This window comes from Hemitrygon akajei, unplaced genomic scaffold (assembly GCF_048418815.1).
Source record: "Hemitrygon akajei unplaced genomic scaffold, sHemAka1.3 Scf000088, whole genome shotgun sequence".
NCBI classification, from domain to species: domain Eukaryota; kingdom Metazoa; phylum Chordata; class Chondrichthyes; order Myliobatiformes; family Dasyatidae; genus Hemitrygon; species Hemitrygon akajei.
The window spans coordinates 1,654,979-1,681,785 of NW_027331974.1; the positions used below are offsets into that span (position 1 = coordinate 1,654,979).

At 48.2% G+C, this 26,807-nt stretch overlaps 1 protein-coding gene and 1 long non-coding RNA gene across 2 annotated transcripts in view; both read left to right on the forward strand.

The window, feature by feature from the left end:
- LOC140722762 (uncharacterized) overlaps positions 1–13,527 on the forward strand; it is a 107,862-nt gene extending 94,335 nt beyond the window's left edge. The window contains exons 6-8 of the mRNA XM_073037443.1: positions 9,310–9,375; positions 9,911–10,026; positions 13,360–13,527. Of these exons, the coding sequence (XP_072893544.1) occupies positions 9,310–9,375; positions 9,911–10,026; positions 13,360–13,440 (263 nt within the window). The 3' untranslated portion in view covers positions 13,441–13,527. The remainder of the gene's footprint in view (positions 1–9,309; positions 9,376–9,910; positions 10,027–13,359) is intronic.
- LOC140722760 (uncharacterized) lies at positions 325–3,057 on the forward strand. The gene is made up of 3 exons (XR_012097740.1): positions 325–423; positions 1,750–1,839; positions 2,959–3,057. It is a non-coding gene; the product is annotated as an uncharacterized lncRNA (long non-coding RNA).
- Positions 13,528–26,807: the final 13,280 nt, after the last annotated feature.

A 26,807-nucleotide genomic window follows, 5' to 3' on the forward strand; every position in this document is an offset into this window, starting at 1 on the left:
TGAGGTATATAAGATGATGAGGGATATTGGTAGTGTAATTACAAGCAGGGTTTTTCCACTGACATTGCATTAGTGCAGAGCTGGAGGTTATGGGTTAAGGGTGAAAGGTGAAGTAGTTCAGGGGTAACTTGAGGATCAAACTTTTCACTCGGAGAGTACTGTGAGTGGAAGGAGCTGTCAGTCAAGTGGTGGATCTGGGTTTGAATACAGTGAGAGAGAGAATGTTGGTTTCGTCACATTCCCAGTCCCCTTTTCCTCAGACTCATGTCTTGCCTAATGATCTGTTTAAGTGTTTCCACTCTCCTGTTTTCTGTTCCTTTATTCCAGATTCTGGGACTCCCACAGGGAAACAGTTTGAAGGGTCATCCACTGGAGATTTTTCCCAGGAAACATCTTCTCTCCCAGTAGGAGACACAACCTCAGGTAACAAATTTCATGCCAGTGTGTCATTCAGTAAATCTGTAACCTGGAAGCTCTCATCAGCCGATTCAATTTCAAGTTTATTGTCAATCAACCATGTACATGAGCATAGTAAACAAAATGTGATTCCTCTGGGTCCAAGGTGCAACAGACAGTAATTTTAATGTCATAATTTTATGTATTGCACTGCACTGCTGCCGCAGAAAAAAACACCAGATTTCATGACATATTATGTGAGCTGTGATAAACTTGACTCTGAGATGGGTCTCCATTGTGGACTGAGAATGGGAAGGGGGCAGTGAGAGGGGAATCATGGCTGGAAAAATGGAGGGGGAGCAGAAAGCTCCAGAGAGACATTGTGTAATGATCAATAAACTAATTATTAGGAATCAAATTACCTTGCCTGGTGTTTTAGGACTCGGTGTGCCTTCACCCACTCCACAACATCCCCCCCACACACCTCCTCCCAGCACTCCTTCACTGCCACCTCTCCCGCATCCCTACACAGTTCTCCATCTCATCATTCACAATATCCTTGGCTCCCACCGGATTTACAAACTCACTCTCCACTCCACATCGACAGGCACACAAACCTCTAGCTGTGTATACGAGGGGTGGTTGATAAGTTTGTGGCCTAAGGTAGAAGGAGTCAATTTTAGAAACACGAGCACATTTATATTTCAACACAGTCTTCTCCTACATTTACACACTTAGTCCCTGGTCGTGGAGCATACAGATCTTGGACCTCCAGAAAGTTTCCACAGCAGGGGTAATTGATAGGTTCATGGCCTAAGGTAGAAGGAGATGAGTTATACAGCTCTCGTTACATGTGCATGCAGTTCAACTCTTTCAGTGATTATGTATAAAGTTTGAAGTTAATAACTCATCTCCTTCTACTTTAGGCCATGAACTTATCAATCACCCATGATGACTTATTAACTTCAAACTTTCTGCATAATCACTTAAAGAGTTGAACTGCATGGAGAGGAAATTGGGGTCTACGAAGGGGCAATTGAGTGGATGGGGTAAGAGGTGGCTGGAGAGGAAGTGATACTGGAAGTGTACAGACCCACAGCTGGACAGTGTGGGTCAGGAATCAGTGGTGGGGATCATTGAAGGAAACAAAGATCCCCATGTTAATCCCTGAACTTCATCCCGACTCCCACTGAAGGGAATGATCAGGGGTGACAGGGAATTGAGAGAGATAGTGGAGAGACCCTGTGTGATGTTGGTTTCTACATGCACCTATTCCTCTGTTCCTCTGACTCATGATGATTGCTTCAGTGTCTCCACTCTCTCACTCTCTCTGTTCCTCTATTCTACACACAGGTAGTTCCACAGGGAAACAGACCGATGGGTCAGTGTCTGGAGAACACACCCAGAAATCATCCTCTGTCCCAGCAGGAGACACGAGCCCAGGTGTGAATTCTTCTGTCTGTATGGATTCAATCTCACACTGTAAAATACAGCTTCTCAGGGATCAGTTTACCTGCTGGATGCAGGGAATGGGGTGTGAATGATATTCCTCTCTCCTCCCTGTGACAAATTTCAGCACCATCCAGGATCACTACAAGGGAGGGTGTTGTACAATTATAACGTGGGCAGTAATGACCTTGGTCTGAGTTTAGTTCATGGGTCCGGGTGAGGTGGGTTGGTGACCAGAGCATGAGAACTGAGCCCCTTGGCTTTGCTGAGTGAGGGATGTGAGTGGTCACTGGGGATGTCTGAGTCACCTTCAGGAAGGGTCAGGATCTGGGTGAGGGATGAACAGGGTCCTCACTGAGGGTGACGGTGGGGTTGACAGCCAGTGGGTGGGTTACATGGTCAGTGTCACGGGAATTAGAAACGTGGGCTTCACAGATCACTGACTGGGTCTGGGCTGATCAAATGGGTAGTGTTAGGATTGGATGGATAATGGATAGGACAATGATCGTTGTGTGTTGGGGATGGTGGGAAACACTGAGAAGGCCAAGGCCCCAGTGGCCAGGAGGGAGCTCACTGGATACCTGGTGAGTCCATGGAGGTTAGTGATATTGGGGCGTTTTTGAAGAGTCGGGGCATTACAGAGCATTGTTGGACTTGTCAATGGAGAATGGTGAATGATTGAAGTAATCTGCATATCTCTGAGTAAAGATTACCTTCTTGGTGTGATGAAAATGGTCTGGATTGTGGTTGGGTTTGGGTTGTCTTTGAGGGGAGGAGGCACTGTAGGTTTTGCAGAGGATGAGAGAGCAGAAAGAGGTGGAGGATGGAGTAGAGAGGTTGAAGGTGAGAAGCAGATGCAGGTTTGACCATCAGCCCAGAGGAGTCTGCAAGCTCAGGAATCGATGGTGGGGTTCACTGAAGGGATCTCTCATCACCATGTTTGGTTGCAGAAATTCACCCTGACTCTGAGGTGAGAGACCTGGAATCATGGTGGTTTGGGAGGGAGAGTCAGTGAAGGGAGACAGATAACGTTGGTTTCTTCACACTCCCAGTCCCATTTTCCTCTGACTCATGTCTTAACTAATGATCTGTTTCTCCATTCCTCTATTCCAGATCCTGGGACTTCCACAGGGAAACAGTCTGAAGGATCATCCACTGGAGATTTTTCCCAGGACACAACTTCTATCCCAGCTGGAGGGAAAAGCTCAGGTATCAAGTCTTGTGAATGTGTGTCATTGAATAACTCTTTGACCTGGAAGGTTTCATGAGCTATTTCAAGTTCAAATTTATTGTCATTCAATGTCGTACATGTATGAAGTGAAATGAATCATCACTCCTGTGGGACGAAGGTACAAGACAAAGTAATGTAGTAATTCTACGTGTTGCTTGTACTGTTGCCGCAGAAAAAAATCCTGACGTAGTGATAATAAACCTGATGGTCTGTGTGGACCGAGAGTGGAAAGGGGGCAGGGAGAGGGGAATCATGGTTGGGACAAGGAGAAGGAAGAGGGGAGAGAGCAAGAAACATGAGAGACATTCTGTAATCAGCAAACCAATTGTTTGGAATCAAATTATATTGCACGCTGCCTCAGGGCTGGCTTGACTGCACCCCCCCCACACACCCCGAGCCACCCTTCTCTGCCACCTGTCCCACCCCCTCCCATGGCAGTCCACCATTGCCTTTCCCCACATCGTTTGCTCCATCCAGATTTACAAACTTGCTCAACAAATGGATGAACTGAAGACATATTTTGCATCAGTCTTCACTGTGGAAGACAATAGCAGTATGCCAGAAGATGGAGAGTGACAACGGGTAGAAGTATATGAAGTCACCATTACAAAGGAGAAGGTTCTTGGGAAAGTAAAAGGTTTGAGGGCAGATAATTCACCAGAACCAGATCATATATAGCCCAGAGTTCTGAACGAGGTGGCTGAAGAGATTGTGGAGGTATTAGTAATGATGTTTCAAAAATCAGTTGATTCTGGCGTGGTTCTGGAAGAAGGAAAAGCTGTCCTGCACCCCACTGTCACTCCACTCTTCAAGAAGGGAGAGAGGCAGGAGGAGGAAAATTATTGGCCAAATGGCCTAATTCTGCTCCTGTACCGTATGGTTTTCTGGTCATTGGGAAACGGTGACTAGAAGGGGAGGAGGAAGGTGAGGAGGGAGGGGAGGGCAGAAGAGAGTGTAAACAAGGAAATGGAGTATAGTGTATCAGGGAGAGGAGGGGATGGAGAATGGTGAGTGGAAGGGTGGAAACGGAGAGTGTGAATGGAGAAGTAGACAGGAAGGAGGGCTAATAGAAGTGGAAGTCAGGCTGGATGGGAGATGGGTAGGGCAGGGTGCCATAATTAATGTAATTATAGCATATAGTTACAGCAGTGCAAAGCAATACCGTAATTTGATAAAGAGCAGACCATGGGCATGGTTTAAGAAAAAGTCTCATCCCGATCGACTCCAATAGTCCCGATATCGGCAGCAAAAGGGAGAAACTCTCCCTGCCATAAACTTCCAGGCACTGACAACTGATGACAGCAGACTCTGAGTCCGTCCGAAAACTTTGAGCCTCCGACCAGCCCCTCCGATACAGCCTCCCGAGCGTCATCCCCTGCTGAGCACCTTCTACCTTGTCCTGTCCGCCGAAACAAGCAAAGCCGGGGTCTCGGAGGCCTTTTCCTCCGCAGATTCCGGACCACACAGCAACAGCGGCAGCGAAGCGGGCGTTTCAGAAGTTTCTCCAGATGTTCCTCCACGCTCTCACGTCTGTCTCCATCAAATCAGGATTGTGCACGGATCCCTACTTAATAAGTAATGGATATCCATCTCCAGAGAGGCCGTGCTCACTGCGTCACACCGCCATTTTCTCCTCCTCGTATTGGGTTTTGAAGTGTTTGGGCAGAAGGCGTTGGGGGACTTGGTCATCAGAGAATATTGGAGGTTTGATGGGTCTTTGTGAAAAGGTTGTATCATGGGGTGATGAATAGGGTCAGGACTGGGTTGAGTTTGATGGATGTGGGTGAGGTAGTGAGCCACTGTGACTTTTAGACAGAGTGAGAGGGATGATTGAGAAGAGAGTGATGGAGTAAGTATCAAAGAGATGTTCTGAGAGGTCAGAGAGAAACACTGACAGATCAGAGGGAAGAGACTGGTGAGGAATGAGAGAGGAGAGGCAGGAACTGTGACAGGATGGAGAGGGAAGGTGGAGGGATGGTGGACCCCACTAGATGAAAGTGGGATGTACTGGGTGAGTAGCAGATGGAGACTGAAGAGACAGTGTGGTGGTGAATGGGGGGGAGAGGGACGGAGTGTCTAACAGGAAAAAGATGGAATGAAACTGGAAGTGTACAGACCCACAACTGGACAGTGCAGGTCAGGAATCAGTGGTGGGGATCATTGAAGGAAACCCTGATCCCCATGTGGATCCCTGAACTTCGTCCCGACTCCCACTGAAGGGAATGATCAGGTGTGAAAGGGAATTGGGAGAGACAGTGGAGAGACCCTGTGTGATGTTGGTTTCTACACACACCTATTCCTCTGTTCCTCTGACTCATGATGATTGCTTCAGTGTCTCCACTCTCTCACTCTCTCTGTTCCTCTGTTCTACACACAGGTAGTTCCACAGGGAAACAGACCGATGGGTCAGTGTCTGGAGAACACACCCAGGAATCATCCTCTGTCCCAGCAGGAGACACGAGCCCAGGTGTGAATTCTTCTGTCTGTATGGATTCAATCTCACACTGTAAAATACAGTAAGAGGGGAATCATGATTAGGGAGAAAGACAAGGGACATGGGAGGGAAGCATCAAATTGAGATGCTGTTTGGATTAATAAACCGATTGTTTGGAATTCGACCTTGCCTGGTGTTTTGTGGCTGTGTGTGTCTTGACCCACAGATCTACCCCCTCCACCCGCCTCAACATTCCTCCTGTGCCACCTGTCCCACACCTCTACCATGGTGCTCCAGCCCCACCATCCTGTGCTCCCGTCAGATTTACAAACTCACTCTCTGCCTGGCATTGACAAATACAGTGCTTTGTCAAAGTCTTGGGCACCCGAGATATATATGTGTGCTGAATTCCTCTGCACAGTCCTGTATATCCATACACAGTACACACAGTTACGATCCAGCTCTGACCCTGAGTTTCATGTCCTGAAGGTGGAGAGGTGAATGTTTATGTAAAACACTATATTGTTACTGACACTATGATATTAGAACAAGCAGCAATATCAATATGTTAAAGATGAAAAGTGACCTGTGGAGGATGAGAGTGTATCTGTGAATTAGGGAGTGTGTGGGTTTGGGGTGGCAGGGCATTTAGACAGGGTGTACATGTGTGCTGGATGGCAGTGGGGTGTTAAAAGGTCTAACAGCCCGGGGGAAGATGCTGTTTCCCAGCCTGGTTCACTTGTTAGATGTGCGGTACAGTGGACGTAAACGATGGGGTCAGTTCAAACCATGCTTCTGATTAGAGTAGCGTTCACGGCCTCAGGAAATGGTACACGTTTCCTTGTCTGGAGGCTGGTCCAGTAGGTCAGTGTATTTGCAGCCTCAGAGCATATTGACTTGGATAAATCCCCAGGGGCCAGGCTTGAACTTTGTAGCAGGGTGGGGAAGAAATAATCAGAAGCCCTTGTGGAGGCATTTGCTTCGTCATTAGCCACTGGTGACTAGAAGGGAAAGAGGGATAGCTGGGAAGGAAGGGGAGGGCAGGAGGGACTGCAAACAATGAAATAGAGGGGAATGTGACAGGGAGAGGAGGGGTGGAGGAATAGTTATTGGGGAGATGGAAGTGGGAGAAATGTATGGCAAAGTGGGTGGGAGAGAGGGCTGAGTGGAGGAGAAATGCAGACTGGAAGGGAGAATGAGGGATGAGAAAGGGGGAAGAGATGGAAGAAGATGGTGATGCTGAAGATTCACAGGTCCACAGCTGGACAGTGCAGATCAGGAATCAGTGGTGGGGATCATTGAAGGAAATACTGTGGGAATGTTTGTTTCTTCACTCTCCTGGTGCCTGGAACATGGGGAATGTTGTTCCGTTGTTTAAGAAGGGCAGCGAGGATTTGACAGGGATCAGTGGGGTTCAGGGAATCACTGGCTGACACTGGGCTTGTCAGACGGGTGGAGTTGGGATGAGGTGGCCAAGGGATTGGAGACTGGTCATTGTGTGGGGATGGGAATGGATGTCTGGAGAACCGTAGCCCATATAGAGGGTGGGAATACACTGGACACCTGCTGAATTTGGGACGTTGTGTGGAGATTGGCCAGGGCTATGATACGTCAAGTTATTGGGTGGTATTTGAAGTGTTTGGGCATCAGAGGGTGTTGGGGGACTTGGGCATCGGAGAATGGTGATGGTTTGATGAGTCTTTGTGAAAATGTTGTATCATGGGGTGATGAATAGGTTCAGGATTGGGGCAACACACTCAAAGTGCTGGAGGAACAGCAGGTCAGGCAGCATCTATGGGGAAGAGTAAACAGTCGACGTTTCGGCCCGGGACCCTTCATCAGGGTTGGGGCAGGGTTTGATGGTCTGTGGGTGGGGGGGGGATGTGAGGAACTGTGGCTTGTGGACAGAGTGAGAAGGGATCATTGAGCAGAGAGTGATGGAGTAATGGTCAGAGAGATATTCTGAGAGAGGTCAGAGAGGAACACTGACAGATCAGAGGGAAGAGACTGGTGAGGAATGAGAGAGGAGAGGCAGGAACTGTGACAGGATGGAGAGGGAAGGTGGAGGGATAGTGGACCCCAGTTGTTGGACAGAGTAATAGAGGAACGTGGGATGTATTGGGTGAGTAGCAGACGAACTGAGGAGCCAGTGTGGTGGTGTCTGGGAGAGGGAGGGATGGAGTGTCTAGCAGAAGAAAGATGGAGTGAATGGCGAGAGTTGTGTCTGTGGGGTGGGGTTGATTTGAGTGGAGGGATTTCAGTGTCTCAGACAGGAGGGATGGATGGTAAAGAGTGAAGGATGGGAAGTGAGATGAAAGAAGAGGGTTGACTAAAGAGGGAGGAGTGAGTGATATAGGCGGACTGTGTGGGGTTAGAGGTTTGAACTCGTGGGAACCCAGGAAGCAATGACTGGAGAACCTGGCTGGGTTTGTCTGGGACATCCCGAGTCATTAACACATACAGTGTGCTGCGTTTTCCAGTTAGCTGACTTGCCTATGGTCAGTGATCTCCTCCCTCGGATTCCCCCCCACACCCCGGTTCCAGGTGACGTTGTCCAGCCAGACATAGAACACAGAACGTAGACAGTAAAGGCTGTGCTGACCTTTTAAACTACTCTGAGATCAATCTAAACCCCCCTACATACCTCTCCAGCATCATAGGAAGTCATTCTTGCCTGTGGCCATCAAACTTTACAACTCCTCCCTCGGAGTGTCAGACACCCTGAGCCAATAGTCTGGTCCTGGACTTATTTCCACTTGGCATGATTAACCTTATTATTTAATTATTTGTGGTTTTATATTGCTATATTTCTGCACTATTCTTGGTTGGTGCGGTTGTAACGAAACCCAATTTCCCTCGGGATCAATAAAGTATGTCCATCAACGCAAAGAGGAAAACTCTAGCTCCCTCAAACATTCCTCATAAGACAAGCTCCCTAATGCAGGCAGCATCCTGGTAAATCTACTCTGCACCATTTCTAAAGCTTACACAACCTTCCTATAATGAGGTGACCAGAAATCACCACCACCCCACCCCCCCCGCCACAACTAACCTAATCTGGGACCATGTCAAGATTTTAATGGAGGGGAGGGGATGGGAGCATTGGAGAAAGGAGGGACAGGATGGGAAAGAGTGGGATGAAGGAGGAGTGTAGTTGGGGATGTGAGGGAAGTCTGGGGTGTGGGACAAAGAGAAGGGACAGCCGGGGAGGAGTGGTGCTGAGAGTTTGGGTGGGGGCAGTGGATGTGGAGAAAAGGGATACTGGACATTCACAGGCCCACAGCTGGACAGTCCAGCTCGGGAATGAGAGGTAGCAATCATTGAAGGGAACGCTGATCCCCACTGTCAGTCCTTTAATTTTATCCCAATGCTGCTATCGGAAGTGGCAGAGATTTTGGAGGAGAGTCAGTGGAGGGAGAGAGGGATGATGTTTTGGTGTTTTCACCTCTCCCATGTCTCTGTTCCTGTGTCCTCCCACATTGCAAAGACGTACTGAACTCATGGGAACCCAGGAAGCAATGACTGGAGAACCTGGGCTGTGTTTGTCCACCAGCTGAGCTGGTGTCGTTGGAGGAGATTGTCGAAGGGAACGTTGCTCTCCCTGTTCAATCCCTGAACTTCATTCTGACTCGGGCCAAGGACAATGACTGATGTTCAGGAGGGAGAGTCAGTGGAGGGAAACTGAGTGTGTCTCAGACATTGAGTTAATCCCTCTCCCCCACCTCCTGTCCCAGTCTGACCTCCGAATTTGACGATTACACTCTGCCAACCACTGTTAATTTCTTCATTTAATTTCCAGATCCGCCGAATTCCAAAGGGACCAGCCAGAAGCCGTCCTCTGGCCCAGAGGAAGAGACATGCTCAGGTATCAGGTCTTGTTTGATAGAGTGGAGGGTGGGGGTGTCTTCAGTCCAGTTTGGATCTCAGTCACACTCTGTGACCCCACACACGATATTCAGGAGCAAATACAGTCACAGTGTTGGGAGAGGCCTTCTTAAACCCTTCACGAAGTTTGTGTAAATCTCTCAGACCCACCTTTGTGTACTGGGGTATACAGCTCCTCATTCCACACCTACCTCGCTCCACTCCACCTTCCCTCTCTGACAGTCTGTGCGTCTCATCTCCGAGGGTCACTGATGCTCAGCATTAGACCCGGACAGTCTACCTCCCTGTTCACCCGCTGCCAAAGTCAGCTTACCCCAGCTCCTCCCCACTCCACTCCATCCCCTACCCCCTCTCCCTCACCTGAGGTTTGTGCAGATGTCATGGTCTTGCATTCTCTGGAGTAGATGAGCCTGTTTCACCGACCTCACCCCCACCACCACCCTCACACTGGGGGTTTGCTGCCTCTGGACCTGCTCCGGCAAAGGTCTGACTGAGGACTTCTCTCAATCTTCCAGTGAAGGGACTCCCGTCAAAGGACGAGTGTGAGGAGATGATCAACAGTGCCCAAGTGTTCATCATTGGGAAGAACAACCTGGGAAACCCCGAGGAGCAAGAGGCCTACCTCCGGCAGGTGAGAGATGTAGTCCACATTTATTCCCAGGGTGGAGATTGTGGTTCATGTGGCTTTGGTCATTCCTGTTCAATGAGCAGTGACTGTCCCTTCCCGATAAACGGTGAATGACTCAACCCAGAAACGGTGACACCTGAGTCACCGGCAACTCTCTGTTTTCCATCACCACCCAACGTAAGAGATAAGAGCAGAATTAGGCCTTTGACCCCATCACGTCTCCCCTCAAGCCCTTTCTCACGCTTTCTCTCCAAAACCCTAACCCTCTTATTGATGAAGAAGCTATCGATCTCTGTCATAAATACACCAAGTGACTTGGCCTCCACCACTCACTGTGGCAAAAAATTCCACAAACTCACCACCCTTCGGCTCAAGATATCCCTCCTCATCTCAGTTTCAAAGAGACGTCCCTTTCCTGAGAGGTGTGTCCTTGGATCCGGGAGTCCCTCACTCACATCAAAACCCTTTACACATCCGCCCCATCCAGGCCTTTCAATATCCGGTAGTATCAGTGAGATTTCACCCCCCCACCCCCCCACCCCCCATCTCCCTTTCCTGAGAGGTGTGTCCTTGGATCCGGGAGTCCCTCATTCACATCAAAACCCTTTACACATCCACCCCATCCAGGCCTTTCAATATCCGGTAGTATCAGTGAGATTTCACCCCCCCACCCCCCCACCCCCCATCTCCCTTTCCTGAGAGGTGTGTCCTTGGATCCGGGAGTCCCTCACTCACATCAAAACCCTTTACACATCCGCCCCATCCAGGCCTTTCAATATCCGGTAGTATCAGTGAGATTTCACCCCCCCCCCCACCCCCCATCTTCTGAACTCCAGCCCAGAGACCTCAAACACTCCTCGTAAGTTAAGCCTTTCATTCCTGGGATTAATCTCCCCCAACTCCCTGTCACCGCTCCACATTTACAAAGTGTGCCCTTCACCATTTATCCTTGCTCTGTTCCCAGACGTCACTAAGTTTCAAAGTTCAAAGTAAATTTATGATCAAAGTACTGTACGTCTCTGTCACCCCCTGAGATTTGTCTTCTTATGGGCATCCTCAATAAATCTATGGGATAATAACAGAATCAGTGAAAGTCTGCCCAACTAGGGTGATCAACCAGCGTGCAGAACTCAACAAACTGTGCAAATGTAAAAAGAAGAAATAATAACAATAATAAATAAATATCAGGAACATGAGGTGAAGAGTGAGTCCCTGAAAGTGAGTCCATTGTTTGTGGGATGCAGTGGGTATTATTTCCCAGATTTAAGGGGGAATCTGAGATTTGTGGATATAATGTAGGGAACTGCACGGTCATGCACATTGGCAGAAGGAATAAAAGCATGGACTATTTATTAAATGGGGAGGAAATTGAAAACTCAGTGACTTGGGAAACCTCCTGCAGGATTCCCCAGAGGTTAACTTGCAAGTTGAGTCGGTGGTAAGGAAGGCAAATGCAATGTTAGAATTCATTTCAAGAGGACAAGAATGCAAAAGCAAGGATGTAATGCTGAGGTTTTATAAGACATTGGTCAGACTACACTTAGACTATACAAAAGGTGTACTACCATTGGAGAGGACCCAGAACCGGTTCACTAGATTGATGTTAGGAATGAAAGGGTTAACACTTTGAGGCATGTTTGATGTCTCCAGACCTATACTCACTGGAGTTTAGAAGAATGAGGGGAGAATCTCATTGAAACCTATCGAATATTGAAAAGCCCAGAGAGAGTGGATGTGGAGAGGATGTTTCCTTTTGTGGGGAGTGTAGGACAAGAGAGCACAGCCTCAAAATTGAGGTCATCCGTTCTGAACAGGGAACAGGAAAAATGTCTTTAGCCAGAGGGTGGTGAATCTGTGGAGGCTAAGTCATTGAGTATATTTACGGAGGAGGTTGATAGGTTCTTGACGAAGCAGAACGTCAAAGGTAATGGAAAGAAGGCAGGAGAATGGGGTTGAGAGGGACAATAAATCGGCCATGATGGAATGGCAAAGCAGACTCAAGGGACTAAAATTCCCAACTCTGCTCCAGTGTCTTATGGTTCCGGAGCCTAATGGTTGTAGAGTAATAACTGTTCCTGAAACTGGTGGTATGGGACAAAACGCTCCTGTAACTCCTTACCGGTGGCAGCAGTGAGAAGCGGCCTGGCCTGGATTGTGGGGCTCCTTGATGGTGGATGCTGCTTTCTTGTGGCAGTGCTTCCTGTAGATGTGCTCGAAGACGGGGAGAGCTTTTCCTGTGATGGACCAGGCTGTATTCAACACTTTTCACAGTCTTTTCCATTTCTGGGCATTTACCCCATGACCACCGGCTATTCAGAGACCCACCCCACCAGTCTAGTTTAGACCTCCTCTGTTAGTTTCCCTGCAAAGATATTGGTTTCTCTTGGGTCCAAGTTCAACCCGTTCTCTTGTACAGTTTGTGTCTGTCCCAGGTCTGTCAGGTAGGAACCTGAATCCCTACCGAGTGTACACGCTGTAGAGCCACAAAGTCATCTGACCTACCTTTCTGTTTCAGTCCTCAATGGCAGAGTAAACCGGAGATCCTCCTCCTTCCCCAACACCCTCTGCTCATTCCACAGGATCTCATCCCTTCTTCTACAAACTGTATGTCGTTGGTAACAGATTGTACAGTGACCTCTGGTTGTTTGCCATAACACTGTAAGACATAGGAGCAGAAATAGCCATTTGGCCCATCGTGTCTCAGTATTATTTATTTAGGTTTTTTTTATTTGAACAGAATATCATTTACAATTCATTGTCAGTCTGTGTGTAGTTTTTCATTAATTCTGTTGTATTTTGCTGTTTGACTCTAAATTGCATCAAGAAAATGAATCTCAGGTTTGTATATGGTGACATATACCTACTTTGAGAATAAATTTACTTTGAGCGTTGAACTTTTATGCCTTTTGTTGTGGCAACTGGGTTAACCAGGAACAGCTTTTTCTTAAGCTGCTCCCCTCACCTGGTCTGGCTGCTGGGGAGGGAGTGAACGGGATTCCACTCGACGTGCTGGGGGAGCGGGTGGGGGCGATTTCCCACACTGTCCAGACAAACCGATTTGCATGTTTGTGAGGAAGAGGGTTCCCCTGGTGTGGGGGAAAATTATTCCTGTGGGTGGGGGTGAGGGGCGGATGGTTATTTTAGACGAATGGGAATTGTCTGATTTGGAAGGAATGGAGTTTTCCTGGTGTAGTTCTTGGTGTGGAGGAGAAGGGAATCTCCTGGTGGTAAGTGATGGATTCTGTAGGTGATGAGGGGAGGGTCTCTCTATTGTCCTGACCCCCCACACAGTGCGGTCTAACTGTGTTTCTTCACCATTGACACCCCTGTCCACAGGTGCGTGAGATGCTGATCGAACAGCTCCCCTGCAAGCACGTCCTGTCCAAGAGTGAACACGACAATGGGGGAGGGAAGTGAGAAGGAAGGTGTCAGATTGTGGTTTTCCAACATATCACAGGCTGATGGACGGTGGTGATGTGTGTGAGGTGTTCGTGGGGTGTGGAGTGGGGCACGAGGTGGTGGTTGTTGTGGGGTGTGTGGGAAGATGGTGGGAAATTTAAATGTCAGTGAAATATCTGCATGAGCATGTATCTGGTTGTTCTTCTGTCATCTCTGTAGCTTAATAACAAGCAAGTTACTCTTCTGTTAGTTTCTGATTTGAATTATTTCTCAGTTCAATGTAATAATGGCTTTAATCCAAGTAATGAAAGACACATTTGTGTTCATGTAATGTGGCTTCAATTATTTCTGTATTTCTTAAGCATCCAGTGATATTGTGTTACTGGAGGATGTACCACTGTTTTACTTCTACATTGATCAGTTATTAAAATTAATACAATAAAGACATTTAATTATTTTTTAAACCGTCAACTTTGGATAAGGCCTTTTTAATTTGGAAAACCAAGGGAATAACTTTTTCAGAATTGTTTTTAGGTGATTGTTTAATTTGATTTGATTTAATACTCTTCCAATTTATTTTTTGAAGTTTTAGATTTGATCAGAAAGTCTTTCTTCCTTATTTTTGGTCGTATCCTCAGAATGGACTGCCCAGTCCCATTTTTTTCTCTTTTATGTTTAGTGTAGTGGTTTTTTTCCTTTTTCAATCAATAATTTAAAGTTTTCTTTTCTTTCTTCATGAACTGATAAGAGAATTAGTTGTCTTCTTTTTTATTATATGTTACATACTAGCTTAACACTATGTATGATTTTGATAATGTCTATTTCTCTTTCTGTATTATTATCGATATACATATTTGAGATCATTCTCCTCCTGTCTGTATCTATGCTCATTTTAAATCAATAAAAAGATTGACAAAGAAAGAAGAAGAAAGACACAACATATTCATACACATGTTGCCAGATAACTTGCTGACAAAGGAGACCAACCTGCACAGATGACAGTGTTGATATTGGTGACAGTGAGGGTAGTCTAAGGTTACCAGAAAGCATAGGAGCAGAATTAGGCCACTCGACCCATCAGTTCTGCTCTCCCATTGCATCATGGCTGATTTGTTATGCCTCTCATCCCCATTCTCCTGCCTTCTCCCCGTAACCTTACTAATCAAGAACCTATCAACCTCCATTTTAAATAAACCAAATGACTTGTCCTCCACAGGCATCTGTAGCAATGAATTCCCCAGATTCGTCACTCTCTGGATAAACAAAATCCTCCTCGTATCTGTCCCAAAGAGATATCTATCTGTTCTGAGGCTGTGTCCTCTGGTCCTAGACTCCCCCACTATAAGAAACATCCTCTCCATGTCCACTCGATCCAGGTCTTTCAATATTCAATTGGTTTTAATTAGATCCCCCCTCACTCTTCTAAACTCCAGCCAGTGAGGGACCAGAGCCATTAAACACTCCTCGTATGGTACTCCTTTCATTCCCAAGATTATCCATATCCCGGTGTATCCTCTGATGGATATCTTTATTGTCCGCAAATCCACAATTTTGACGTCACGTGAAAAAAATACGAAAAAATAACCCATTTACAGTTTCATGCAAATCAGAGAACATAGAACAGTACAGCAAAGTACGGCCCCTTTGGCCCCATATCTGCCAACCCTCTAACTTACTCCAGGATCAATCTAACCCTTCCCTCCAACAAGTCCTGCACGGTTCTATCACCCAAGTGCTTATCTAAGAGTTTCTTAAATGTCCCTACTGTATTTGCCTCTACCAACACCCCTGGCAGGGTGTTCCGTACACCAACCACTCTGTGTGTAAAGAGAAACTTACCTTCCCCCTTATACTTTCCTCAAATCACCTTAATATTCTGCCCCCATGTGTTGTCCATTTCTGCCCAAGGAAAAGTGTCTTTGGCTGTCCACTCGATCTGTGCCTCTTCTCATCTTATTCACTTTAGCAATCCGCCTCTCGTCCTCCTTCTCTCCAGAGAGAAAAGCCCTAGCTCCCTCAACCTTTCCTCAGAAGAAATGCTTTCTAATCTCAGCAGCATCCTGGTAAATCTCCTCTGTACCCTCTCTAAAGTTTCCTCACCCTTCCTATTGTAATGCCCTGGTTCACATCTTTACTGTGATGCTGTAGGTAATTCGTTTCACCGCTCTGTAAGAGGGTCTGTTCTGCTTTCGGCCTGTCTGGGTTATTGTTGAAGATGAGAGACGATGTGGAATGTGTGTCATCCAGTCAGCGGGAGGTTTTCTTGCTGAGGGACAATAAGGTTGGTCTTGGGCTTCTGTTCGAGAGGAGATGAAAAGAAAGAAGATACTTCGGAGAACCGGTTATAGCATACGATCGGTTTGAACATAGAACATAGAAATTTACAGCACATTACAGGCCCTTTGGCCCACAATGTTGTGCCGACCACGTAACCTACTGTAGAGACTGCCTCGAATTTCCCTAGCGCATAGCCCTTATTTTTATAAGCTCTATGTACCTGTCTAAGAGGCTCTTAAAAGACCTACCTCCACCACCTCCACCTCCGCCTCCACCACCGTCGCTGGCAGTGCATTCCATGCACCCACCAGTCTCTGTGTGAAAAACTTAATCCTGACTTCTCCTCGGTACCTACTTCCACGCACCCTAAAACTATGCCCCCCGTGTTAGCCATTTCAGCCCTGGGAAAAAGCCTCTTGCTATCCACACGACCAATTCCCCTCATCATCTAACACACCTCTATCTGGTCACCTCTTGTCCTCCGTCGCTCCAAGGAGAAAAGGCCCAGTACACTCAACCTATTCTCATAAGGTATGCCCTCCCATCCTTGTAAATCTCCTCTGCACTCTCTCTATATCGAGCGAGATGGATTGGAGTGACATTCGGAAGGTGGTGTGGCCTTTCACGTGAACCGAGGGCCCAGCGCGTGACTGACAGAGAAGTTCAAGGTGAGCTCCAACTTGTGCATATTTGACTGTTTGATTAGAATGGGCCCTTTTCTTTTTGTTATTCTTTAGGAACCCTTCAGTTAAGATTCAGGAATAGAATTCCTTCAATTGTATGCAGTGTACTGTCTGTTATTTCGCGGCATTAATTTGTGACAGGGTAACAACTGACACAGCATCCACACAAACCGAGGTTTGAGGTGGGATCAAGCACGCCTCAATCTCAAGAGTTTGGTGGGGTCGGAGGTCATCTTCCCTACACTTGCGCAGCCAAGGATACCGGGGTGTTCCATTGTGGGGTATCGTCCGGGATCGATTTCATTGGATGCAGTGTGATTGCCCTGAGCATTGATCCAGTGGGTTGTGTGTTTAAGTCTGTGTTAAGCTATAGTCCGGGAAAGTGATTACGATACGTGGTTATGGATGCTGCAGGGATGGAGCGGAGGTTTGATAAAATGGCGGCAAAGAGTTTCTTCTAGTCCAGACCAGCACTGACATAACGGCAGTAGAAATGCCTGGTATCAATGGAGCCCCGGGAGAGGGGGGGGGGGGGCAGAGGCTGTCCATACTTCCCGGGAGGAGGGGACTGAAGGCCAGTGTGCAGAATCGGACTTTGTTCTTGTCCAGACCAGCACTGATGTAACAGCAGTAGAAATGCCTGGTACTCATGGGGTCCCGGGAGAGGGGGGCCAGAGGCTGTCCCTACTTCCCGGGAGGAGGGGAGTGAAGGTGAGTGTGTGGAATCAGAAGCCGAGTTTTCCGCAGCTGGGGACAGAGACTTTGAAGACAAGTTGCTCTCGTTTCTGCGGAGCGAGGGGAAGGAGTGGTCTGATGTAGAAGGTCCAATGAGTCCTCCAGCGAGGGCTGAGCATTCTGAGTTGGTAGCGGCCCTTACCTCCCTGGGGAATAAATGGCAGAATGCCCAGGTTCAAAGTCCCAGCTATCGTAGGCTCAGCCTGTTCTCGGGAACGAAGCCCCACCCCTAAAGGTGAAGAGGAGTTTGAGTGGCAGTGCCCTGACGATGAAAAAGACAGCGACTGGTTGAAAGTTTGGAGGGGCCGGCTGTTGTAGTGAGATATGTAAAGACACAGAACCCCTTTGCTACCTCTGTGGCCCACATGCAAACGCTAGAAAAGGTGTTTGGCGCGATGGGAAGCACATTGGAGCTCATGACGGGGTTTCAGAACATGTTTCAGGAGAAGGGGGAGAAACTTTCTGCCTACATTTTGGGCTGGAGAGGCAGATAAATTGCTTGCGGAGTAGTGGGCCATTCAAACGGCTGAGGTGAATCAGTTAAGAATGGATCAAGTGGTGAAAGGTGCCCATTCACCAGACCTGATCACTTGGGGTCTCTGACTGTCTCGTAAGACGTGACCCTCCCCTTCCTCGTTTGTCGAGCTGATCAGAGAAGTAAGAGAGGAGGAGAATATGATGGAGACGTGGGAGGCCTCCGTCCGCAGGGGACAGTCCTCAGTAGTGGTCCCCTTGGCTGAGGTGACCACTGATAGCCCACCCAGGGAGTGGTGAAGGGGCTCGTGGCAGAGTTTAGGACTGAGATGTCCCGGTTGTTACAGACCTCAGTAGTGGTCCCCTTGGCTGAGGTGACCACTGATAACCCACCCGGGGAGTGGTGAAGGAGCTCGTGGCAGTGTTTAGGACTGAGATGTCCCGGTTGTTACAGACCTCAGTAGTGGTCCCCTTGGCTGAGGTGACCACTGATAACCCACCCAGGGGAGTGGTGAAGGGGCTCGTGGCAGAGTTTAGGTCTGAGATGTCCGGGTTGTTATCAGCCGGTGCATCCCCTCCCCCTGTATGATAGAGCTGATGGGGAGACGGACCCCCTAAGGGGACGGGCCACACAGAGGGCTGCTAGTGGCCGGGTTCCCGCGAGGAGGGGAGCGGCCGGTGTCTGTTTTAACTGTGGTGAAGAGGGACACTTCAGGTGCGAGTGTGAATGACGGGAAACCCCTCGGAGAGTGAGCCCCCGGGTACCTAAGCCGAGAGACCCAGTGAGGGAATGGCCTGGCATCTCGGGGGGCAACACGTTCCCAGCAATATATCAAGGAACCTCCTAAAGCTAAATCCCTATTCCTGAAGGCTTAGTGGGGCCAAGCTCCAGTGTATCGCTACGGATAGAGGGTATTTATGCTGGAGCCATACTTGCCACCGGCTCTCAGGTTACTCTGCCGTACGGTTTGTTTCACAACCGGTATTTGACGCATTTACCATTGACGCCACTCAGTGCGCTGGAGATCTGGGGTTTTAGTACGGATGACTGTCCGTACGATGGTTACTTGTCATTGAAGCTGGAGTTTTCGGAGGCAGATGTGGGAGGAGCTGAGGTCCTTGATACATTCGTACTGGTTTATCCGGACCAGGTTGAGAGGGATGGAGCTTCAATTCTCGTGGGGTTGAATACTCCTTTTGTGAGGAGGCTGGTGGGAGTCTGCAAGGGGGAAGTTGGGAGGAGCTTTCTGAAAACATTGTCCATTCATCCTGTGTTCCGAGTTGTTTTTGAGGAAGTGCGTGGCCGCACTGGGCTGGATGATGAGCGTAAACAAGGGACTGTGTGGTTCACTCAGCCAAAACCATTCGAGTTAACAGCCTGGGGAAGTAGCAAGAGTGATGGGAAACCCCAGATTTCCAGGAATGCCCGAGGCCAAGGCCCTCTCGGTGGATGCTCCGGAAGACCACGAAGAGGAGTCAGGCTTACCTGCTGGGGTACCGGTGGGGCCTGAAGTGCAGGAGGCCTCGGTTGTACAGGTGAACAGGATGACAGTGAGTGTCCGGAACATGGGAACGGGAGGCCACCCTCAGGCAGGGGAAGCCCCTGGTACACCTCTTCCCGGTGACGGTAGTGTCCAGTGTCCCTGTCAGACAAGCCGGGGAGAAACCGTCTCCACAAAGAGGAGAGATGACTGTCGAGTCATTCAACTCTGGGGACTCCCCGGTACCTGGAGGTTGGAAGAAGAGGCCGATAGAGAAAATGTTGAAGCTGGAGATGTTTCTTCCACTGATGAGTTTGGTGTGGGTGATCTGCTGTCCACCATTTTGTTTTCTTCTGGAGGGTTGCGATTTCACAGTTTCCATTGACCACAAACCCCTCATGCACAAAATATCAGATCCTTGGTAGGCAAGGCAGCAACACCAGCCGGCCAACAGATCAGAGTTCACAACTGATATGTAACATTTCAAGGGGAAAAATAATGCCGTGGCTGATTGTTAATCAGGGCCGGCCGGTGAGGCCGTACACGTAGAGATTGACTCTCCTCCAGCAGATTCCTCCTTCTTCAGACCCTTCACCTCTTCCACGTATCAGCTTCCAGCTCCTCTCTGCATTCCCCCTGAGCACGTGTGTGTGTGTGTGTGTGTGTGTGTGTGTGTGTGTGTGTGTGTGTGTGTGTGTGTGTGTGCGTGTGTGTGTGTGTGTGTGTGTGCGCGTGCGTGTGTGTGTGTGAGTGCATGTGTGTGTGTATCTGTGTGTGCGTGTGTGTGTGTGTGTGTATGTGTGTGTGTCTGTGTGCGTGTGTGTGTGTGTGCGTGCGTGTGTGAGTGCATGTGTGTGTGTGTCTGTGTGTGCGTGCGTGTGTGTGTGTGTGTGTGTGTGTGTGTGTGTGTGCCTGTGTGTGCGTGCGTGCGTGTGTGCGTGCGTGTGTGTGTGTGTATCTGTGTCTGTGTTCTACTCTGAATTTCCAGCATCTGCAGTCTCTCTTGTTCCAAACTCTGCTGCCTCCTCCTGTCCTGTGTCTGTCAGGAAATACACAGACTGAGAACAAAGGACTCTTTACTCTAGAGGGACGGGTAAACTCCGTTGTTCGTTCACCGATGCAAATTAATCTGCAACTGGAAACAAGGAAACAAAGAGAAGGGTCAGTGGAACGAGTCTGAGTGATGTTGGGGGTGGGGGCAGAGGAGAAGGATAGAGTGTGAGAGAGGGACAGTTCACAGGATAAATCCCCCACACCAGCAATGTGTCAGTGTTGGACACCGGGCTGAGTTCACAGGAATATAATGGACAGAGAGGGTGAGAGAAGGACAGTTCACAGGATAAATCCCCCCACACCAGCAATGTGTCAGTGTTGGACACTAGGCTGAGTTCACAGGAATATAATGGACAGAGAGGGTGAGAGAGGGACAGTTCACAGGATAAATCCCCCACACCAGCAATGTGTCAGTGTTGGACACTGGGCTGAGTTCACAGGAATATAATGGACAGAGAGGGAGAGAGAGGGACAGTTCACAGGATAAATCCCCCCACACCAGCAATGTGTCAGTGTTGGACACCGGGCTGAGTTCACAGGAATATAATGGACAGAGAGGGTGAGAGAAGGACAGTTCACAGGATAAATCCCCCCACACCAGCAATGTGTCAGTGTTGGACACTAGGCTAAGTTCACAGGAATATAATGGACAGAGAGGGTGAGAGAGGGACAATTCACAGGATAAAACCCCCCACACCAGCAATGTGTCAGTGTTGGACACTGGGCTGAGTTTACAGGAATATAATGGACAGAGGGTGAAAGAGGGACAGTTCACAGGATAAATCCCCCCACACCAGCAATGTGTCAGTGTTGGACACTGGGCTGAGTTCACAGGAATATAATGGACAGAGAGGGTGAGAGAGGGACAATTCACGGGATAAATCCCCCCACACCAGCAATGTGTCAGTGTTGGACACTGGGCTGAGTTCACAGGAATATAATGGACAGAGGGTGAAAGAGGGACAGTTCACAGGATAAATCCCCCCACACCAGCAATGTGTCAGTGTTGGACACTGGGCTGAGTTCACAGGAATATAATGGACAGAGAGGGTGAGAGAGGGACAATTCACGGGATAAATCCCCCCACACCAGCAATGTGTCAGTGTTGGACACTGGGCTGAGTTCACAGGAATATAATGGACAGAGGGTGAAAGAGGGACAGTTCACAGGATAAATCCCCCCACACCAGCAATGTGTCAGTGTTGGACACTGGGCTGAGTTCACAGGAATATAATGGACAGAGAGGGTGAGAGAGGGACAATTCACGGGATAAATCCCCCCCCCCTACACCAGCAGTGTGTCAGTGTTGGACACTGGGCTGAGTTTACATAATATAATGGACAGAGAGGGTGAGAGAGGGACAGTTCACAGGATAAATCCCACCACACCAGCAATGTGTCAGTGTTGGACACCGGGCTGAGTTCACAGGAATATAATGGTCAGAGAGGGTGAGAGAGGGACAGTTCACAGGATAAATCCCCCCACACCAGCAATGTGTCAGTGTTGGACACTGGGCTGAGTTTTCAGGAATATAATGGACAGAGAGGGTGAGAGAGGGACAGTTCACAGGTTAAATCCCCCCACACCAGCAATGTGTCAGTGTTGGACACTGGGCTGAGTTCACAGGAATATAATGGACAGAGAGGGTGAGAGAGGGACAGTTCACAGGATAAATCCCCCACACCAGCAATGTGTCAGTGTTGGACACTGGGCTGAGTTTACAGGAATATAATGGACAGAGAGGGTGAGAGAGGGACAGTTCACAGGATAGATCCCCCCACACCAGCAATGTATCAGTGTTGGACACTGGGCTGAGTTCACAGGAATATAATGGACAGATAGGGTGAGAGAGGGACAGTTCACAGGATAAATCCTCCCACACCAGCAATGTGTCAGTGTTGGACACTGGGCTGAGTTCACAGGAATATAATGGACAGAGAGGGTGAGAGAGGGACAGTTCACAGGATAAATCCCCCCACACCAGCAATGTGTCAGTGTTGGACACTGGGCTGAGTTCACAGGAATATAATGGACAGAGAGGGTCAGAGAGGGACAGTTCACGGGATAAATCCCCCACACCAGCAATGTGTCAGTGTTGGACACTGGGCTGAGTTTACAGGAATATAATGGACAGAGAGGGTGAGAGAGGGACAGTTCACAGGATAGATCCCCCCACACCAGCAATGTATCAGTGTTGGACACTGGGCTGAGTTCACAGGAATATAATGGACAGAGAGGGTGAGAGAGGGACAGTTCACAGGATAAATCCTCCCACACCAGCAATGTGTCAGTGTTGGACACTGGGCTGAGTTCACAGGAATATAATGGACAGAGAGGGTGAGAGACGGAACTCCATAGGGTGAGAGATAGCCGGGTTTGAGGGACAGACTTGAGGGAGCTTCTGAGGTACTGGTATGGTCTGTTGTGAGGGACGAACCTGAGGGAGCTCCTGAGGTAGTGGGGTAGTCGGTGCAAGGGAGCTCCCGAGGGTGAGGGATGGTGTGTTGAGAGGGAGCTCCCTAGGGTGAGGGACGGTGTGTTGAGAGGGAGCTCCCGAGGGTGAGGGACGAGTCTGAGGTGGGCAGAGTCCCAATGGTCAGAGTCCACTGATGACGGGTCTGTTACAGGAAGGTGTCAGACTGAGAGCGATGGACTCTCCGTGTCAGAGGCAGAGGCAACGTCTGGTGAGGAGCCACAGGGGAACATTGAACAACAGATGGAAACCAGGCTGATGTGAGAGATGGAGCTGAGACTGGGAGAGTGAACATTTCCTCTGGTCTCACTCCCCACTGAGATATCACTGCTGTCCCATCCCTGTGGCAGAGACTCTGTCAGGGTTACCAGGTATCTCCTCATGGTGGAAATGGTGGAGCATAGAATACATAGGGAGAAGCAGCAAGAGAAGCAGTCAATTGAACGGGGGGCTGGGGAACGGCTTTATATGCTCCTGGTATGTTTGTATAAACCAGGTCCAGTGTATTTTCACCTCTGGTACCAAAACCAACATGCTGGTGGAATTTATGCTGGCTTGGGCCTATTTCGTCATGCACCTCAAGGTAATTCATAACCTCATCCTTGAGGATCGACTCCAATAATTTTCCAACTACCGATGTCAGACTAATAGGTCTGTAATTTTCTTTTTGCTGCCTTCCCCCTTTCTTAAACAACGGAACTACATTTGCGACCTTCCAGTCCTCCGGAATCGTGGCAGAGTCTAGTGATTCCTGGAAGATTATTTCCAATGCCTCCACAATCTCCAAAGCCACTTCCTTCAGAACCCGTGGATGCACCTCATCCGGTCCGGGAGACTTATCTATCCTGAGTCCAATTAGCTTCTCAAGCACTTTCTCTCTAGTAATCTTGACTGTAACTAATTCTATTCCCTGAGACCTCTGGCTATCAGGTATGTTTCTAATGTCTTTCACGGTCTTCCTGAGAGGAATATCCCGATATCCCGATGTGTATTTTATATTTTATGGGGTTTTTTTGTGCTACATCAGATCTGGAGTACCAAACACTTTGTTCTCCTTACACTTCTCTACAAAGAATGACATTATTCAATCGTTAAACCTGAAACACGAATCTTTAGAAATGTGACTGCTCCAAAGCATAAACAGTGAAATTGTCGATCTCACATTATGGCCTCTGCTGAATGAACATTCTCGTCGGCTATCGGAATTATTTTCAGCGAGTGATCACAATATCTGGCGTGAAATATTACATCATAGTCTGGAGCCATTGGGAATAAACCCTGGCAGCCGTCAGTTGTTTTGTCTCCTGATTAAGCGTACAATTGTGATCACTGGCCATTTAACTGCGGCTATGAACTGCTCTCTGAACTTAGACTGTGTTACTCCATATATAAATGTGTTCGTGCACAGACTCAGGTTCTGTAACATGTATCCAAGTGCTTTCAAGATAAGTTCAGAATCGGTGTAACTTTTGGGATCTGCCCCTCCGATGTTATACTTGAAGAAATTGACAACAGTCGCCAACCACAAAATGATAAAGTTGCCGGATATGGTGAAGAGGAGGATCGCAGAGCGCCGCCTGCTTTCTATTTCCGGGTCACTGCATTTCTCCCCCTTTCTCTGACCCCTCAGTCCCTTACGAACCCGACTGGCCGCTAAAATGTGCCGGACCGTCAGGGCGTGAGGACCAGAATTAGTGCGAATGGAATCAGTGGGGTTAAACTCTTGTCGAATCGGTCAAAACTCACCCACTGGTGTTCAGTGAAATAAGCTGGAATGACCTTACAAAACCACAATACACCATCGAGTATCTCTCTTGGCTTATAAACGAAATAGAAGGGGATATTTTTAAAACACATAATAGTGCAGGTGATCACCAGAACCAAGGCCGCTGTCCTTCCTGTGCAGTAGCTGGTTTTTAACTTCTGACAACAAATGGCGACAAACCGATCGAAGGTGAAGGTGACGGTGAGCCAGACCGAACAGTCTCTGGAAGCACCTTTCAGTACAAAGATAATGCTACACAAGGGATACGTATCCAGGAAGCATCCCGGGAAATAGTACTTGATCCGTGTGCAGAGCGCAGTGACGACAGCCGTCTGATCCCCTGCTGCCATGGCAACCAGGTAGCGTGTGGTGCACGTGGAGAGGCCGCACTTCCCCCGGGACAGGATTGCAATCGCCATTATATTCACTGGGCGGGAGAGAGGTGAAAACAGGGATGGGATCAGAGCTTTGTCTTATTCTGCTATGAATTATTCTGTATTTCTTAATATTCCTCAAAATGCCTGCAAGAAAACGAATCTCAAGTTGGTATGTGGTGATATATACATATCAGATCAGAATTCACTTTGAGCTTTGAAAATTACAATGTAGAACGTTCTGATTGAAATGACTAAAGTTATAACACAATACAGAGGTTAAAATTCTACGCCCAGAAACGAAAGTTCTTCAGGTACTCGGCTCTCAGTTCTGATCTGTAGGAAGAGAAGTCCGTTTTATATTTCAATTCTAAGCAGTTCGTAAGAACTGGTTTGGAGTTGTAGGCGGCACTTGATGCTGCAGGGTGAGCGTGTAAGGGGGGGCCTCTATCCGAGTGGTTTCGGGGTAGACAGAGAGATAAACTCTCGGCAGTGTTACCGGTCAGTGGATGAATGAATCCATGCAAACAGGGCAAATGGATGGATATAGGATTAAGTACATACAGAGCAGAATACATTCCCCCGGCTGCCCTTCACTCTCAGATGTAACCGGCAATGATCAAATTGAATTAAACGGCAATGATCAAATTGATTGAACATCGGAGACGGGGAACTTAATCAGAAAGTGATATCAAAAGACCGAACGTTGTCTCCTTTCCAGTTCTGAGAAAGGCTCTTCGGCCTGAAACGCTCTTTATTTTTTTTAAATTTTCTTATGGATACGGACAAACCTGCTGTTCCATTCCACCTCGCCCCCCCCCATTGTCCTGAAGACAACGAGCTTGATAACATTATCCAATCTACAATTCCGCTTTGAAACTAATCATCTCTGCTGAAGCATCGAGTGCTGAAGAGTAGGATCACAGTCCGCCGCCGGCTTTCCATTTCCGGGTCTCTGCAGTTCTCCCCTGACCTCTGACCCTTCGGACCCTTACGGAATCGACTGGCCGCTTCCTTATCGCTCCCATAAAACCGTAAGCCCATGAGACATGGGCGCAGAAATAGGCGGTTTAACACATCGAGTCTCCTCCGTCATTCCATCGTCGCTGACTTATTATCCCTCTCAACCCCATTCTCCTGTCTCATCCCCGTAACCTTTGACACCCTTACTAATGAAGCACATATCAACCTCTGCTCTAGATATACCCAATGAATTAGCTTTCATAAACGTCTGAGGCAAAGTCTGATTCCACACAATCACCACCCTTTAGCTTAACTAGTTGCTCCTCAACTCTGTTCTAAAGATACGTCATCCTAATCTGTTGTCACAGATTCCCTCACCGTAGGAAACAGATTCTCCATGTCTACTCTACTTAGGCCTGTCGGTGCTCGAATTGGTTTAGTTTCAAACTGTATATTTTATTATCCCTGGGGTTTACTGTCGTTCGTCTCTCAAGTTCACCAATTAATTGACAGCAGAGGAAGATTGGTGGAGGGGCAGGTAGTGTTGAGGAAACAGGTAGGATGCAGAGGGACAACAGTTTATGAGAATGGGCAAGGAATTGGCAAATAAAGTAGAATTTTGGAAAATGCATGGTCATGCACTTTGGTGGAAGAAATAAATGTGTGGACTATTTCCTAAACGGGGAGAAAATCCAGGAATCTGAAATGAAGAGGGACTTGGGGTTCCTTCTGCAAAACACGCTGAAGGTCAGCTTGCAGATTGAGCCGGTGGTGAGGAAGGCAAATATCATGTTGGCATTCATTTCAAGAGGATTAGAATACAAGTGAAAGGATGTGATGTTGAGGCTTTATAAAGCACTGGTGAGGCCTCATCTTGACATTGTGGACAGTTTTGTGCCCTACATCTTAGAAGAGATGTGCTGGGTTTGGAGAGGGTCCAGAGAAGGTTCACAAGGATGATTCTAGGAATGAAGGGGTTATCGTACGAGAAACGTTTGACGGCTCTCGGTCTGCTCTCGCTGGAATTTAGAAGGATAAGGGGGGATCTCATTGAAACCTTTCGAATATTGAAAGGCCTGGACAGACTAGATGTAGAAAGGATGTTTC